General features: G+C 30.7%; 1 protein-coding gene across 2 annotated transcripts in view; it reads right to left on the bottom strand.

The window, feature by feature from the left end:
• Positions 1-17627, bottom strand: part of LOC122271888 (uncharacterized) — a 53610-nt gene that overhangs the window by 27238 nt on the left and 8745 nt on the right. The window contains exons 3-5 of one of the 2 annotated variants that reach the window (XR_011636842.1): positions 14372-14514; positions 5527-5651; positions 1267-1468 (exon numbers count right to left, since the gene is read on the bottom strand). Coding sequence is in view for 1 of the 2 variants with exons in the window: in XM_071181290.1 (XP_071037391.1) it covers positions 1281-1468; positions 5527-5651; positions 14372-14514 (456 nt within the window). In the remaining variant the exon portion in view is untranslated. Of the gene's footprint in view, positions 1-1212; positions 1469-5526; positions 5652-14371; positions 14515-17627 lie in introns of those variants that run through there. The other variant, XM_071181290.1, reaches the window with a different exon arrangement.

The following is a 17627-nucleotide window of genomic DNA, read 5'->3' as shown; positions in this document are numbered from 1 at the left end:
GTGTCAGTCCCTCACTTTTTAAATAGTGAAAATAATTAATTTACTTATTAATTAATTTGAAAAATAAATTAATAAATTGATTTATTAAACTAATTAATTTATTTATTAAATTAATTAATTAATTATTAATTATTATAAATTAATAATTATAAATTAATTATTTAAAAAATTAATTAATTTAAATATTAAGTATAATTTATAGGATATATACTTTCTTTATAATGCCATTACATATTTCTATTAATATAGAAAGTTTCAGAGCTTTTTATTCACTTTACTTTTTTGGGATTTTATGAACTGAAAAATGACAGTTTTCGTGAGAATGACCCATATATATATACATACACAATGAGAAACTAAATTATCTACACCACACCTATTATATAAGTTGCGAATGAAAACAAGAACTGATTTAAACAAATCAGAACCAAAAGATTAGTCAATCTCGAATTTCGGGATAGTGTTAACCATTTTCCTGAACTAAACTTTATTGCTAGAACTTTCTTAGAGCTTGAGTTGGTGATTAGCAAAACATGCACATAGTTTTAGAATTCAAACAGCGTATTCCTTGGTCTTAATACGCGTTCATATTGCTGTCTGAAATATGGAATGAAAAATAAAATAATAATAATAAACTATTGATAAACGAGTAATAAATTAACAAAGAAACTTTTTTCTTTTGATCAAGCTACAAGCTAATAAACACTATTAATGTTATTTTTTAAATGTTAAAAAAAAATCAGAATCGCTTACATTTCATTTCATACCAATATCTAAAGCTAAACGAACAAAAAAAAATTCCTTTTTCGGACGTCTCTTCAGAAATGATTAAATGTAATTTTCGAATGATTTTCATGACCCATGCTAAAATTCTTCCTTGCACCCACTCTCCAAATTTCAGGACCGCAGTTCAGAAGATTTTAGATGGATTTATAAGAAAAATATACACACACGAACAAACTCACTTCCTTGATTCAATATAAACGTATTTGTAGTTCTATATTACGTTTGGAAGTTGCTGTTGAAAAACATAATTTAACAAGTCCTGCATCAGAACAAAAGTAAATAAATAAAAAATATAATTTTTTTAGAGCTGTTTGAATGAACATTTCGAACCTTTACAGTAATAATTTTTTGCGACACCTCTCACACAATCATTTTAGTCATCAATTTGACTATAAAGTTCATCCTGTTTGTCTGCGGTGTAAAGAGTGACTTATTATTAATGCCTTGTTTAAAAAATATTGAAAGGTAATTATATCAAACTCATTTTTATGTATTTAAGATAATGAAATATTTTTGATTACTTTCTTCAAGCGAAAAGAATAACGTTTTCCCATCTCCATTGAAAATCCTTGTTCATAGGGATCTACTATTTGTCGAGAATTGTGGAATGATATCTGTGCTTTAGATTGATAGATAAATGGAGGATATCCAGTTGGATCCAGATCCAATGAAAGGCTAAAAGCTGAAAATTAACAAAACGTTTATTTTAACAACAGCAAATAAAAATAGCACGTAATAGCAAATAAAAATAGCACGAAATAGCAAATAAAAATAGCACTTGTGGGACAACACCTAAATTTCTAAAATTACTTTTCTGTTGGTGCTTTACGCTTAGAACTTTTTAACTGCAGCCGTTAACCTTGATGAGCCTGAATACCTGGATCGACGCGCATCAAAATTTTATTACTACTTGAGTTATGTAAGCCGTCTTTAAAGTTTCCTTTTCTTCTCCGCATGCTTAGAAAGCTTAATTTCTTTTCTTATATTTTATTATTCTAGTTTCACTTAGTCTTGTATTTACGCAGTCCAGCTAATTCGGATAAAGTAATTATTTAAATACACATTTAGATCTAGTTTTATTTCTATAGTGTGTGGAAAATGTAACACGCGTCGTCTTCTGAAGACTCTTCTGCCACAATATTTTTCTGAATATTGCTGTCCATCCTGAAAAGAGCATAGAAATAAAGAAGAAAATAAAATTAAAAGTTGCATCTGATTCTAGCCTTGAGCTGTTTGAATTCTTTTTCAAAGAGGCAGAGTCTATTTAGGTGTGGAAGAAACTATTGACCAAGGATACCTCTCGGAGTTAATAATTATACAGTACCTCGTCTTCCTTTGGGAAGATATTTCCCCATAAGCTACGACAGCAACAGGACAGATACTAAAATACCATATGTGATTTAGAAGTCAAGCAATAAACTCGGTTGGGGAGGGGATCAATTTAAAAAAATTCTGGAGCAAATTATCAAGTGACGCAATCTTCAAAGAGTTAGCTGTTTTTAGTCTATTGTGATGGCATCACTCACAGGAAGATATGATAACTTGCAGAATAGCTCAAAAATATTATAATCTGAAGCATATTTAGAATTCTCACTGAACATTCTGCATTGTCAAACTTATTCAGCATCTGAATCAATGTTGGAAAGGTGAACATGAAATTTGCTCTTTCTGCCAATGCAACGCATTTACCTTTTCACTAAAGAAATTTAGATTTAAATATTTGAAGAGTTCATTCATCTTTCCTATCCCAAATTCAAGAATCTCTTATTTTTAAGGCCAATTCAAGGCGTCAAAACGTACAGAGATGCTAACACGCCTGGTGACACAGATAGCAATTTTCCTGCGATACTCATGTTTCCATAAATATTAATAAAAAATTTTTATCTCCCTGTTAAAGTCTGGAACTATTGCTCCTCATTTTTAATATTTGCCTATTGGCAACTCGCGACTCTAGAAAAAGTTTGATAGTTTCATTTGAAGAATAACATTAAATAAAATAAGACTTACTCGCCAGCCCTAAGAGTTCGATCGCCAATGACGAACTGGCGAGTGGATATTTCACGTTCTGCTTAAATACCACTGACCAATTTTCTCTGCATTGATGCTCTTTTTTATTTTAAAAAAGTAACTGTCACTGACTGGTATTGACTACACTTTTACTTTTTTTAAAGGTTAATTGCCACTGACCGGTATTCACAACGCTGATGCTTTTTCTAAATATACTTTAACTGCTTCAAAGCCAGCTGAAGGACAAAAAGAAGCGGTTTCCTTGTTTATATGAGAATAATACGAGATATAATGCAAAAATATAGTTTTGAGATAACGTTCTTGTGATCTTAGGCCAGAAGTTACAGTCAGAAAGGCACGTCTGGTCAGGGTCCGGAAGGGCTTAATCGCGAATCTTTATAATATTAAGACATCAATTATTTATAATAACCAAAAAATAGAAGTAAAATTTGCGTATTAATCACCAACTTGCAACATATTTTGGACTGAAACAATTCACGCTTACGTTTTCGTTATGATTATCTCAATACCTATCGTCTAAAGCAGGGATGGGGAAACTACGGCCCGCGGGCCAACTGTGGCCCGCCGGAAGGTTTTATCCGGTCCGCGGACAGAATTTTAACTTGCCGATCCGTAGCGAATATAAACAATATACATTATACGTCCATTTTCTTGTCTACTTTGTTTAAAGCTATTTTTGTTCTTTCTTTTTTAACAAAGTACTGATGACGTTTTTACTTTCTCTATTTTTGTTCGACAAGACATAAATTGATGGAAATAGTTAGCACAGACAGCTTCAATTGGTAAAATGTTGAAAGCAGATGTTCCTTATAGAATAGCCGTAGATTAGCTCCAACTAGTGTTTGTCTTTCTCGAGGAGCTGACATATGGAATCTAATATAGGTGAATTGTACTTCACATGAGGCAGACTACACATTTTTAAGTTCCAACGAGCGGATTTTTCTGCCGGGGCGAGTTCTAACATTATTTACTGCGTATGGAAATATTGCACACATGCAACGCCATTGTAAATAATGGTGAAATTATTAAATGTATAAAATGACTACTGCTTTTTTGAGTTATTTGTAAAATTTTTCAACCCCAAAATGTCAACTGAAAAACGCAAAGTTGATGTAGAATGCCATGCGTTCAATGATTAATTGACTTTATTTTATTTCGGAAGTCAGAATTTTTACTTAAGAAGTTTTTACTAGGCCCACCAATTTTTTTTTCTAGAGTTTTGGCCCACGACCGAAAAAGTTTGCCCATCCCTGGTCTAAAGCGGGACATACATTATGACTAAAGACCTTGAAACCATGAGGAAATATTTTTAAAGTTATAAAGATAGCAGTTGGAGTAGAAAAAAAATAAAAATTGAAAAAAAAAATTCTTTTGAAAAATAACACTATATAAGTTTACTCACCAGCCCTAAAATTTTGGTCGCCAATGATGAGCTGGCGAGTGAATATTTTGCGTCCTGCTTAATTTCCACTGACCAAATTTTTTTTTTAAATAAGTGTCACTGACTGGTGTTGACTACACTTTTGCTGTTTGTTTATTTGGACTAATTGCCACTTACCGCTATTCACAACGCTGATGCTGTTCTAAATATATTTCAACTGCTTCAAGATCAGCGGAAGGATTAAAAAGTGCTTTCCTTGTTTTAAGAGAATAATACGATACGTAATGCATTATAATGTAAAGAATGAAGTATATAAAGTATACATTATAATATGAAGTGATGAAATTTTAAATATAAGTTATGAAGACAGATTGCAGCTGACCTAGAAAATAATAAATAGTGAAAAAAAATTTAAATTCACTCCATAGTTAATTAACTCAATGCGTCCGGAAACAATATTTCTTCGTCTTGTAAAGATCTAAGTTTATTGCTTCGAAATTTGTTTTCGTCCTGCCTTTTTTATCTGTTGGGATCACTCTAGGACAATCTATTTATATCCAAAGTTTTGATATGCAGCATACTCGATAGCGTTTTATAGATAAGAAAAAATAATGTTCCATTCATGGATTTTTATTATGCACAGCTAGCAAAAATTGTTCCAATTTGTTGTTTGACAAAATTTGGAAACGTGAAGGGAGATAATCAGTGATAAGTTGCTAAATGGGTTGTTAAGCATGAAAAAGGATTTGAAGAAAAAAATCCCTGTAGACAAGTTTATCTAATGACTGAAGACATTTTTCTTAATCGAATGAAAATGATGCTACAGTTCGGTGATAACGCAGACAATTGTAAGTTATATGGCATTCCTCATCAATACTGATATTATATTTGCTGAAAACATCTCCCCTCCGGAAATTGGAACAAAATGTACTAAGCTAACTTTTGAGTCCATCAAAGATCGTTATCTATAGAATTCAATAATTTTATTTTGCTTTATCATTTTCTTTTTAAAGATCTCATTGAATCAATTCTTCTGTGTGTATTGGTATTCAACGCAAGTCTTAAAGTCATGCGCAATTCCCTGCTTTATTCATGACTTAAAATGTTGAAAGAAAAAATAAAATCTGTCGTTGAAAAACATGCTGAGTGACTGATTGTTGTGTCTGAGAAATTCAGTTGAAATTATTAGAACAGAGAAGCTGATTAGAAAATATATCTTTCTTTTTAAAAACTATTTACTCAAAAGTTGTATTCATAAGAAACCGTGTTCTGAGTTCCAGAATACTGATGTCATCTAATATGTTTTTACACTTAACTCTTGAATTACTTACTAGCTCCATTATCTACAGTTTCTGAGATGTTGTCAGGCTTTCCAATCAGGGAATTGAAAGTAAAACAGGAACTGACAATTGGAGACTCGGTTTTTGGGCTAAACATTGAACGTGTAAAACAGTCCCTAAAAAGCAATATAATTAATGCTTGTAAAATTTAATTTTTCTTATTCAGTTTTCAATTTCTATTACTTACTAGTTTAGAACTAAAGTAACTTAAGTATAAAACCTACGTAAATAAATAAGCACAAATATTTTAGCACTTTATTTAAAAAAAAGTATTCTCTGAACAGCCCGTTGAGGGCCAAGGATCATGGTGGTTGAGATTAAATGATTTCAGGACCAACGGCATGATTGCGGCAATGTGGTCTTCAAACCTTTTTTCCCAGACACGCTGCTGCCCATCGCTCTGAATTTTGTTGGACTTCAAGCCACCACTGGGCCTATCATCTATTTTAAGCCACCTATTATCTATTTTAAACTATGAAATCAGACACAAAAACATTTTCTTTGAATAAACACACCTTTTTCTCGACGCATTTGGGTTTTTGACTGTCAAAATATGAAAAACTAGATCCGAAAAGTTGAAGTAAGAGAGGGTTAAAAGTATGAGCAGCTTAATGTTAATTTTAATATGAGTATTTCTGAGTCATATGACTATTTTGTCATGTCACCAGAACGTTTGAATTGAATCAAAACTTTTTGCACTCATTTATAAAAGTTATTTATCTAAAGATTAATTCATTAAAAGAATTTAAATTATTTATTGCTTTTTTATTACTTAATTTACTTATTTTCAAAAAAGTTTTAAATTGAAAGTAATGATAATTTTGAATCCTCATAGCTCATGAGAAATCGAATGAATCTCACACGAAATCGAATATTTAATATTTGATTTCTCAGAAATTTTACGACAAATTTTACTCATATTTTACATTTTACGTCTTAAAATAACTTTCTTTAAAATGATGTAAAAATTCTTTTACCTTGCAATTCAAAATTTTTTCGACTAAGGTAAACTAACCAGTGAAGGAACACTTAAGCTTAGCTTACCTTTAAAAAAATCACAAAAATTTAAAACCTTGTAATTTTAGCTAAATGTCAATGCCAGCATATTAGTTGTTAAATGCAACTTATGTATAAAAAATTTTTTTAGAGAACTTACATAATATTATTTTAAGCTTTTGGTGGTTCAAATAATAAGTAGTATTCTGAAAAAATAGTGCATCGTTACTCATTGTTACTCGAAGTTCTCGTTTATCAAAGTATGTGTTATGTTGATAAGCTTTCTTGTTCAATGACTTTTTGTGTCTGTCTTGCACGCATTTGTTAAAGTCAACGTTTTCAACATAAAATGGAAAAATACCACATTTTATAAAAGCATTTTAACTTCGTCAATTGATTCCTCAAAAGCCTATTAAAAATGGGTGTAAAATTATCACTACATATTGTTTCACGACTCCCTTATTTTCAAGATCTAATGGAAGTTTAAATTAAGATTTCAAAGTTCGAAATATGCTTACATCACAAGACTGGAACACACTAATAGAATTAGGTAGAAAGCTAAACCAGAGAAGTTGTTTTGATAAACAAAACTTGATCAGTTTCAAATTGATACGAGATTTATGCCTATCCAGAAGTAACAAAATAAGGAATTAGATAGAATTTTCGATTAGTTATGGGTGGAAAGAAGCATTTTCAATGTATTCGTAAAATGTGCTGTCACTTTTTTCAATGAAATAGACAGCAGGAACTGATTCTGTAATACCTGGAAGAATTCTTCAATAAGGAAAATTTACCGATGGAGGTACTTTTTTTCCTCTAGCTGAAATGTAGATCAAAACTGTTGTTCTTTCTTTTTCATTCCTAGGAACTATAGAATATAAATCCTTATAATTTTTAGGGTCAAAAATGTTTCCCTTTTAAGAGCAGTATTCAACTCCTGTTTCGTTCGCATTCTAGATGCGATCTTATTCTAAAAAGATGCCAAGGCTCCCTCCTTAAGATTCCTCTAAAATTCTTTAAACCACTCTCGAATACCACTCTCAAAAATGGAAGTTTTACCTTTTGAACTTATCCTCGCATTGCACTGAGTTATCAGTGGATGTCGATTTAAAAAAGCTTCACCCATTTTTCACTTGAATGGCTGCCTTTAAATGGATGTTCCCTACCCGTTTCCTACATGACGATAAAGATCGCATTAGGATAATAATTTAGTTAATTATTGGCACAGAAGTCAGCAAAGAAATGTTTTATTCAAGTTTTTATTATTATATTTATTTAGTTTTCGATTAGTAAACAAAGTTTGTTAAGCTGTCTAACGTATAATGGAACTAACTGCTACATTTATAAAGATAAATTATAAATAAATTATGCTTATAATTCTTTCCATAAATTTAACAATTAAATTAGCATTTGGAAATGAAATTATTTTTGGAATTATTCATACAACATTTAACAGAATTTCATGTGTCCTCTATATCGCAGAACTACTAATTATCTTTGAGTCATGTAAAATCATATTCCCACCTACTGTTCATTCTCTAGGAAATTTTATTCCCAGTGAAGGAATTTGTCTGTTCCCTTAATGGTGAAAAGTTGTTTTTTGTATTTTTAGCATAATTTTGATGTATTATACTACTAAAGGTACAAGAAAATTATTATTTTTCTTTTATTTTTATTAACTTGGAAAAATCCCAGTAATGAAACACTTGTTTATTCATTGGCTTTTCATTGTTTGGTAATCCAGTTAATAAACACCTCCTAATCTCAGTACTCGCTTATGCTATGATTCTTAAAATAAATAAAAACGTAACTTCAATAACCATATTTTGAATTCTTTTTTCACAGTGAGAAAAATAGAACTATTATATGCAATTAATTGTACTTAAAACGTATAAATACAAACACTGACCTTATAATTTTGTCATAGAAACAAGGTGCTGAACAGATACTACAAAATTCAAAAAGTTTTCCAGAAAAGACCATATGACCTGGCAACCAAATGCATTGTTAGATGACTTCCTATTGTTAGGTTTCCAATCAAACTATTTCCAATCAATCTAAGTGAAAACGTTTAAACTCTTAATTTAAAAAAAAATATTTATGAAATGTTCCTTTATTGGGGTGTGTTTCTTCACTGGTTGCTTTACCCTATTATTAAATAAAATAAAAAATAATAAATATTTACTAAACTTCATTTGCGCATGGAATTTTCTCTGTATACGGGAAATTTATAATTGTGTGAATAACTTTTCAGTTAGTTTAAAAATTTATCGAGATATGGGGAAATATGCAAAAGTAAAATTAGCATTAAGATACAAACTTTGAATCATCGCCTAACTTTACTAGGAGAACCATATTTCCCTGATTGCTGCTACTCTTTATATTTTATAAAACAAATATCCGAACCCGCCATAAAAAAAGGACTGTTTATTCATAGAAAATACGAGTTTGTGCCTGATTTTGTAACTTTAAATATTATCTGCACTAATGTGTGAGCTCAGAACGTGAAGATCTGATCATTAGATCAAAAGTTATTCAGGGTGGTCCATTTATTCTTTACCACACTGTACATATTTTTTTTCACATTTAATATTTTATTTAAAAGTCTTACTGTCACTTATTCATTAACTTTAAAAAGAAGCATGTTGCAATACTATTATATATTATTTTGCAATAAAATAAAATGATTTATGTAGGCAAATTTCTCACAGGTTCTGAAATAAGAGTAGCAACTGAATTGCCTAATAAAAAAATTCATTTGTCATTTCAGAAATAAAATTTATTGCAAAGTTTCTAACAATGCGACAAGATCATTTGCAATTCTGGTTTATTATTTTTGCTGGTATTTTTCTAGCCCATTAGAAGATAACTGTTTCAATTAATGATCCGTAATCTTCGGTGTTAAATGAGAACTGAGTAACATAATTCAAAAACCAGTAAGCAGTGTTGCCAGATTAGGGGTTATCCCCCTAAATTTAGGGGGATTTTTTATCCTCAGTGGTTTTTTAGGGGAATTGGTTTTTAGGGGTTTGTTTTAGTGTTATTTGTGAATTTTACTAATTTCATTTTGGTTTCCTTCTGATATCAAAATCTATAACTGAATGTGTGATATAGTAATATGAAAATCAATATGTTAAACCAAACAAAAAGATTAAGATTTAATTTTAGACCTTTACCCCTTTGTTGGTTATTACTTAGCTCGATCAACCAGCACGTTTGGAGAATTTTAATTCAAATTATTTAAAATTTTTAATATATCGGTTTAAAAATAATGCCAAAGGATAAAGAAAAAAAGAAGTACGTGCAAAAGTACAAGAAAGATTGGGAACACGAAAAGCAATTTAAAGGTTTAAGGGTAAAGGGTTTTGTATATATTTCTTCTATGTTAAAAATGTTTAACAGCAAAAACATATGAGTCATTCTCACAAAACAGTCATTTTCATGTCCCCAGTATATTTTATGTTTGTTTTACAGCTTACGAAAAAAAAAATTCAGGGAGTTTACGGAAGGAAAGTGTCCTTCAGAATGCAAGCTAACAAAAGAATAAAAATAAAATTATCAATTTTTATTTTTTATTTATTTTAGGAAATTATTAGGTAATTTTCTGCTTTTAGTATTTTACTCCGGCACTTGCCGTTTCCATGACTTTATTCTCCCCTTAAACTGGCATCTTCCTTATACATAGGACATTCAAAATGAAATCTTGCTCTTGATCAATTTCAGCACCCTCTGTCTTACCTGGTGTCATCTTTGAGTGTTATCACCTCAGTGAAACTTTGGTTTACCTTAGAACATTTTAATCTTAGAGGCACTTAGCCTTGAAAGGGAGACACTTGAACTTTTAGTCGACTATTTTATTTATTCTATTGGGCTTATTTTGGTCTTTTTATTTTTAATGTGATTTTTCATATTTTACCATTTGATGTTTTACTTGACCTTACTTTTATATGTTTTTACCTGTATTTTTGACACTTTTATTGTCGGTTGATTTTATCCACTTTGATGTTTTAAGCACTTTTAATCTTTATTCTGTTTTATTTTTATTTTACTTTTCGATTTTGGGATTTTTCCTATGTGTTTTAATCTTTTTAATTTAGTACTTTTACTTTTCTGTAGTTTGGTAGTGTTTAGTCACGTGCAAACGGGTGAAACTCTTATCCGCAAACTCCTTCGGGGGTAGGTCGGTTACTATTGGTCTTATTTTAGGTAATTAAAATATACCAATATGTCATTACCTCACTTGTCCCCACTGCTGATTTAAAAAAAGAATAAAATTGTTTCTGAAATAAAAATTTTTTTGTTACAAATTCGTGTTTTTTATTTCAGAATACTGAAATATAGAATTCTGAAAATCAATTTTAAATTTAATTTCTGATAAAAATATTAACACAGCACTATTTTAAACTTTGTCCCCAGTGTTTCGCGTCATTCCCTCACAACAATGTTCTTATCACCTGCAATCTTCTTAGAATAAAAATATTTTAATAAAAACTTCAGAAGTTAACAACTGGCATCATAGAACAAAATTGCAGTATGTTTCCATCTTCAACTTAAAGAAGCTTTGCTGTGGAATAAATTTGAATGAATCAAACCAGGTAAAATTTTTTACATTTGTCATTCCCTCATGTCATTTTTTAGAGTAAAATAAAATACAACTTCATCGAGAAAGTGGATAATTATATGTTGCTTTCTTGTATGAATATAATTGTATGTGATTGACTTCAGAAATTAATTAGGCCTAACTGTTATTTTTAAATTTTATTGAATTCGTCATTCCCTCACTAGTGTATAAAGTGAGGGAATGACGCTGAAGTGAGGGAATGATTCAAGATGAGTATATTATTAAATTTTTTTTTGTTCAATCGTGCCAGCCAATTTTATTTCCCAAACCTGTAAAAACTATTAAATATATAAGACTAAATTATAATAAATATTAGATATACTTAGTATGTTATCATTTTCAAACTTTAGGTTGATGTAACTTAGATAAAAGCATGTATTAAAATAAAATATCATTCCCTCACTATTAGTGTCATTCCCTCACTTTTTAAATAGCGAAAATAATTTACTTATTAATTAATTTGAAAAATAAATTAATCTATTAAATTCATTGATTTATTTATTAAATTAATTAATTAGTTATTAATTATTATTAATTAATTAATTGTAAATTAATTAATTAAAAATTAATTAATTTAAATATTAAGTATATTTTATAGCATATATACTTTCTTTATAATGCCATTACATATTTCTATTAATATAAAAAGTTTCAGAGCTTTTCATTCACTTTACTTTTCGGGATTTTATGAACTGAAAAATGACAGTTTTCGTGAAAATGACCCATATACAAATCAGAAAGTATTGACGAAAATATGTTGGATATTTTATCAAAACTTTAAGCATAATGTTAGAATTAAAATATTAAAAAAGACTATATCGTTGATAATAAAATATTTATGAAAAAATGTACAAGTCAAAAAATATTTTAAATATTTCAGTAGAAATTAAAGATAATGTAACGATTGAAATGTAAAAAAGATTGATTTGTTGATAATAAAATATTAAAAAGTATTAAAGCAACGTTTTCTATACATTATTTAACTTCGGTACTATTTTTTAATGCTTATACATTATGTTAAAAATTTTGGGGTTTTTTAAAAATTTTTAGGGGATTTCACAACGCTATCTGGGGGTGAACGGTTATCAGCACCTAGCAACACTGTGCCAGTAAGGCACTTTGTTAACTTCCATTGTGTTCCTGTGCTTAAATTCTGTTTCAAGGAAGATGTGTGCACAATTCATTGTACACATGCTTTAATTTCTGGGATTTAATTATTAATAATTTCTACATGCATCAATCGTTTCGATGAAATTAAAATTTTCTCATAAGTTGGAAATTCATAAGATTTTTCTGTAATCTATAAATTCTAAAAAGCTTCTGAAAAATTCGAAATTTTAAAGAGCCATAAATCACATAGAATATAGCTTCTATCCTGACACAAATAAAGCGCAATGATTTCAATGTTTTGAGTATTATCTTTAGATTTTATGTTTTCAATTAAATATAAATAGATTTATAAATTGAATTTCAAGCAGTACAACTAGTATAATAAAATTTTTTCTGCAACTAGTTTAGACACAAAAATAAATCAGAAGCAGTAATTTGGAAATCTCATTACGAAATTTCACCATTACCGCCACCTGTGCTAGTGGTAAACTTGAAATGGTTAACTATAGTTTGCTGGAAATACTCTATTCTATTTAAAATTCTCAGGGAAACCATGGTTTCTTTTCTATTATTTTTATTTCTAACCGTTTTCAAGACAGCCTCGTCTGTTATCTTCAACGGTTGTTAACATGTTGAGTTTTTTAAGCGAGTTTTGTGCACGCGAAACATGTTGAGTGTATTTAATTATTTTAAAGAAACATTTTACTCTTTATATGGGTGTCTCACTCTTGACAATTTTACCCTCTCCGTTGCCATTGTCTCACCAAATCATGCTTTTCCCCTGCGCAATTTCATTCTAGCTTCGTACTTAAGCGTAATGTTATGAGAAAAAATGCAAGACTTCGAGAAACTGTAGTGAAAAACAGAGGGGATAAGTATGAAGAGTAAGGGAATTGCATGACCTTGAAACACAAATTCGATTAAAAAAAAGTATAGGCTTTTATTAATCTTGTATGTTTTTAATCATAATCGTACAGGCATTAAGGTGTATTTTATTCCAGAAAAGATAATCTTTGCAGTTAATGTTTGATGCAATAGTGAGCCGCAGCTTCACGGAATCTGATTCCGATTGAAGCTCTCGTGACGTCATAAATCCGTGAATGTCAGTTAGGCCGTATTACGAATTCTTGATTCCGCTCGGAACTAAATTCCGGAGCGAAATAATTACGAATCCCATTCCGGCAGGTTTAAGAGCAAGCGAAATCTAAATTCCGATAAGAGTTTGTTTTTTTAGTGTTCAAAATGGCGCTGTTTCCCGTCATACAGCTAGCTATTGCTGAAGAGAGTGATCGAAACACTATTAAGAGAAAGATCTATCGGCTCAAAAGATTTAAGGTCTTCCAATATCTCGACAACGAATTTTGATGTCAATTTAGAATGACTGAGAACATTTGTGTCGAACTTTTGTACGAGAAAATAAGTCTCTAGAATTTCTTAATTATCAGTTATAACTAGTTTTTATTCAACTTATTACCTAAGCTTATAAAATTTTGAAACATGTGATTTTGCAGTGATATTTATTATTATTTTATTTAGCTTTTTACTGCCGGTAAGGGTTCCTTTATTTAAATCTAGATTGTTTTCTAGGTATTCCACAATCATTGTTTGCTGGCGGATATTAATTTTTGTATGTGAAGTCATTTGAAAATAATACTTTGTAATTTTACTCCACACTACTCTCTATACTTCAAATAAACACAAGCTTGGCTTAGAACACACAAAATTGTTGAAAATGTATGAATTTTTAAGCTTTCAGTTCTAAGTTAATGCGATCTTAGCTAACATGGAAGAAGAGAAAACAAACATATCGTTGCCATATTAATAAATTAGAATTATAGTAATTTTCTTATTGGTCAAAGTTAGTCCCGCCTACAAACTTCAATTTCACCGGAATCACACGAAATGACGATTTCGATTTCGGATTCCGGTATGCTCATGTTACGGCAAAGTGGTTTTTACGAAATTGGCAATCTGATGAAAGTTAGTTTCCAAGCAGAATCGTTTCCAAGAGGAATAAATTTCGGTGAGTTGGTAATAGGGCCCCACTGCAGTCTAATATTTAAAAAATGATTTCAGGATTTTGGATATAAAAATCAAAAATTTATGTACCAACATCTTTCTTTATCAAGAAAATTTGTAAATGTTAAGCCTAAACCACAGAAGTGAAGAAATTGGCTTTTTTCTTGGAGAAACGGGGTGTAATTTTCAAAACCCATGGAATACAGCTCTTCATATACTGACTTTGAAGAATACTTAAAAAGAAAGAAAAGAAAGAATTAGGACACTAAATAATTGGTAATGTTGAAAATATTTCAGGTAAATATCTTTAAGTAGTTCGTCAGCCAGTTTTCAAACTGGCTGACGAACTAACCAGTTTTCAAACTGGCTATGTTTCAGAAAGATGTATTTGTAACACTCATGGAAATATATATCATGGAATTAGGAGTGCCAAGAAATATTTTAAAAGTATACACCAGAGGAAAGGTGCTGACGCCTGTAATTGCTGGTAAAGGAACATGTTTTATTGTCCTTGTTAAATTTCTCAATTTGGACCACCAGCAACAATACTTGTTTCATGCAGGTGCTCTCAACTAAATGTTGTATGGAACCTGTAAATGCCCGATTTTAATTCAGTACGAGTGATATATTCTCCTGATTCGGATTTCATGATATCAGTATGTGAGGGTTTTTTAAAAAACGCAATTCTTCTAGCTTCACGCAGAGGAACAGGGTGGGTGGTCTTTATTTCGATTAGTTTTGCATAATGTGCTGGATAATCTCGATGATTAGGGGTATGGGAGTCATTGCAATTTCCGCAACATGGGTCACTAATGCATGTGCCCAGATGTTCAGAGAGAAGGCTTCCACTGCTTCCGCACCTAGATGATTGTTTACAGTGTTTGTCGAGTTTCCCAAAACCCCAACAATTATTGCATGCAGGTATTCCGTCCTGAAAAGTCTTTATTCATAATATTGGTTCCAAAAGAGAATTTTCACCGGGATGACTGTTCTAAGGATGTTAAATAAGATTGCAGAGGTAGGTTTTTCCCAATTTAAAAACCGGCTGATTTCCATAGCATGAACTCTATTTTCAAGGTTGAATTCGTTGCTAACGTCTAGTACTGCTGTTTCGGTAGGAACATTTCTGAGAATAAATTTGGTTTGATTCTCTATCCCCTGAGCTATGATGACTCGTGGGATAGAGCGTTAGCTTTCCAATGAGGCGAACCGGGTTCGAATCCCATTCGATACGAATTCCGCATCCGGCTTGCTCCGCACCGCAGTGCTGACGTGAAATATCCTCAGTGGTACACGGATCATGAGTTAGAGTCCTCTTGCTGTTAGGTCGACCGCGGGAGGTTCTCGTGATCTTTTTCTCCATGTAACGCAAATGCGGGTTAGTTCCCTCAAAAAGTCCTCCACGGAGGCAAATTTCTCCCAATACGAGATCTATGTGTTCCTTGTTTTCTTGATTGGGTTCAAAATTACAAGACTACGGAGTTGAACATTAGTAGTCGTAAACCCATAAAATTGTGTCGGCTGTTCAACGACGGCTATAAAAAATAAAATAAAATAAATTTGAATGAAATTAGTTCCAGGAGGCCCTTTGCTGATACTGGAACATCCAATATGTCCTTGATTGCTAAAATGTACTATGCTGACAATGGGTTAATAAGGCTCCATTTTTTGAAAGCGTATATGCTTGTTATTGTTTTGGTCGGTACAGAAGCTATTAAATCTACTTTGAGCAGTACTGGAGAGGTCTGGGGAATAGTGCAAGATTTTTCTTTAGCTTCAATGATAAACCAAAACCAAGTTGAGCTATTATTTTCGGCATCAGCAAGGATATTTTCTACAGGCTAATTGGAACTCTGTAGGGAATCTGACATACCAACCGAGGAGTCACCGAAAAGTAAAAAGTGAAAAAGGCTTATCTGTATCTTGGTTATCAAAAAAAGAGAGAATCGTTATTAATCTGGTAACAAGTAATCCGTGGGTGCTACTTGATATAAAGTTGACATATTGCTCTAAAAGTCAACATTCTGACTCGAAAAGTTATTATTCCAATAAAATCCAAAACTACGCAATTCAAAAAAAAAACTATATTACTTTGATGACTGTCAATGTCAATACCCGTCGTCAATTCTAGAATACTAAACTTGACAAAATGCCTCACTGTCTCTCTATCAACCATAATTGATAATTCTTTGATTTATTAAGATACATTGGAGTTATTATTGGTAGGAAATTTTCTTTAATTTTAAAAAATGCCATCAATCATTTTTCTTTCTTAAATTAAAAAATTTCGTTTATAAAAATTGGATTTTTCCGGGGAGTAAATAAAAAGAAAAAAAAATTTTGCCAATTTTTTCGGATAAAATCAGCTGCTGTCTGGTTTATTTTAAGAATTTTAGCAGCTTCAGCGTGTTAAAGATATTTACTTCAGTACTTATTTCCTGTATTAAATTCAGCATTTGACAACTAAGAAAAAATTTTAATTTTTTGAGATTGCGTTTTTTGAGATTGCGATTTTTTGAGAGTAAGTCTCTCCTCTAAGAATCTCTGCTGAGAACCTCTTGAAAATGATTTCAAACCTGTTTAGAGGATGTTTCGCTTAACTTCAATGACAAGTTAATCACTTTTCTTTATCGCCAAATTGAGAAACGACAGAAAGTATTTAACTAATTTTATTCAAAAATAGAAAAATTAATTTATTGAAATTTAAAACAACAAAAAATTTTCAGTTGAATTATTCTGAAACTTTAAACCGATTCTCGTATCGTAGCTTAGTTGAGCCTAATTTTACATGTTTTTTTACATGTAAAACCGATTTGAGCGCTACTGTCGATATTTTTTTTCAGAAATCTGGATGACGTTTTTATTGCGTTGGTTTAAAATCTAGACATGCTTTTTTTTATTTATTTATTTATTTATTTATTTATTATTTTTTTTAAATTGAAGTGGTAGTCGATATTTTTCTATGATAATTTCTTCTATTTTACTTTGTTTTGTTATTGTTTTGTTCTTCTCATAGAAAACAGAATCAATTTTGATGACATGGTGAGTTTAACACTGCTTATGCAAAATATATATACTACTTCCTGGAGTTTCTTTCTTGTTCGTTCCTTCCACTCGACAGTTAAATTCGGCCGAGAGGCTTCTTAAGAGGATTCTATACCATAAATGAAAAGTTTTAAAGGGTGAAAATTTCAATCCTGCTCCGCCTCGATTTTTATCTTAAAATTTAGAGAAAGTTGTGATCGGAGAAAAATCTATAGCAAACCATTTAATTTTTAAATGCTGAATAAAATCTTTTCAAAATAAACATGAATATTTGAACAAATTATTGCAGAATTATATATAT

Source organism: Parasteatoda tepidariorum, chromosome 5 (assembly GCF_043381705.1).
Source record: "Parasteatoda tepidariorum isolate YZ-2023 chromosome 5, CAS_Ptep_4.0, whole genome shotgun sequence".
NCBI classification, from domain to species: Eukaryota; Metazoa; Arthropoda; class Arachnida; order Araneae; family Theridiidae; genus Parasteatoda; species Parasteatoda tepidariorum.
The sequence above is the reverse complement of the archived record's forward strand: the minus strand, read 5'-3'. Positions and strand labels throughout refer to the sequence as shown.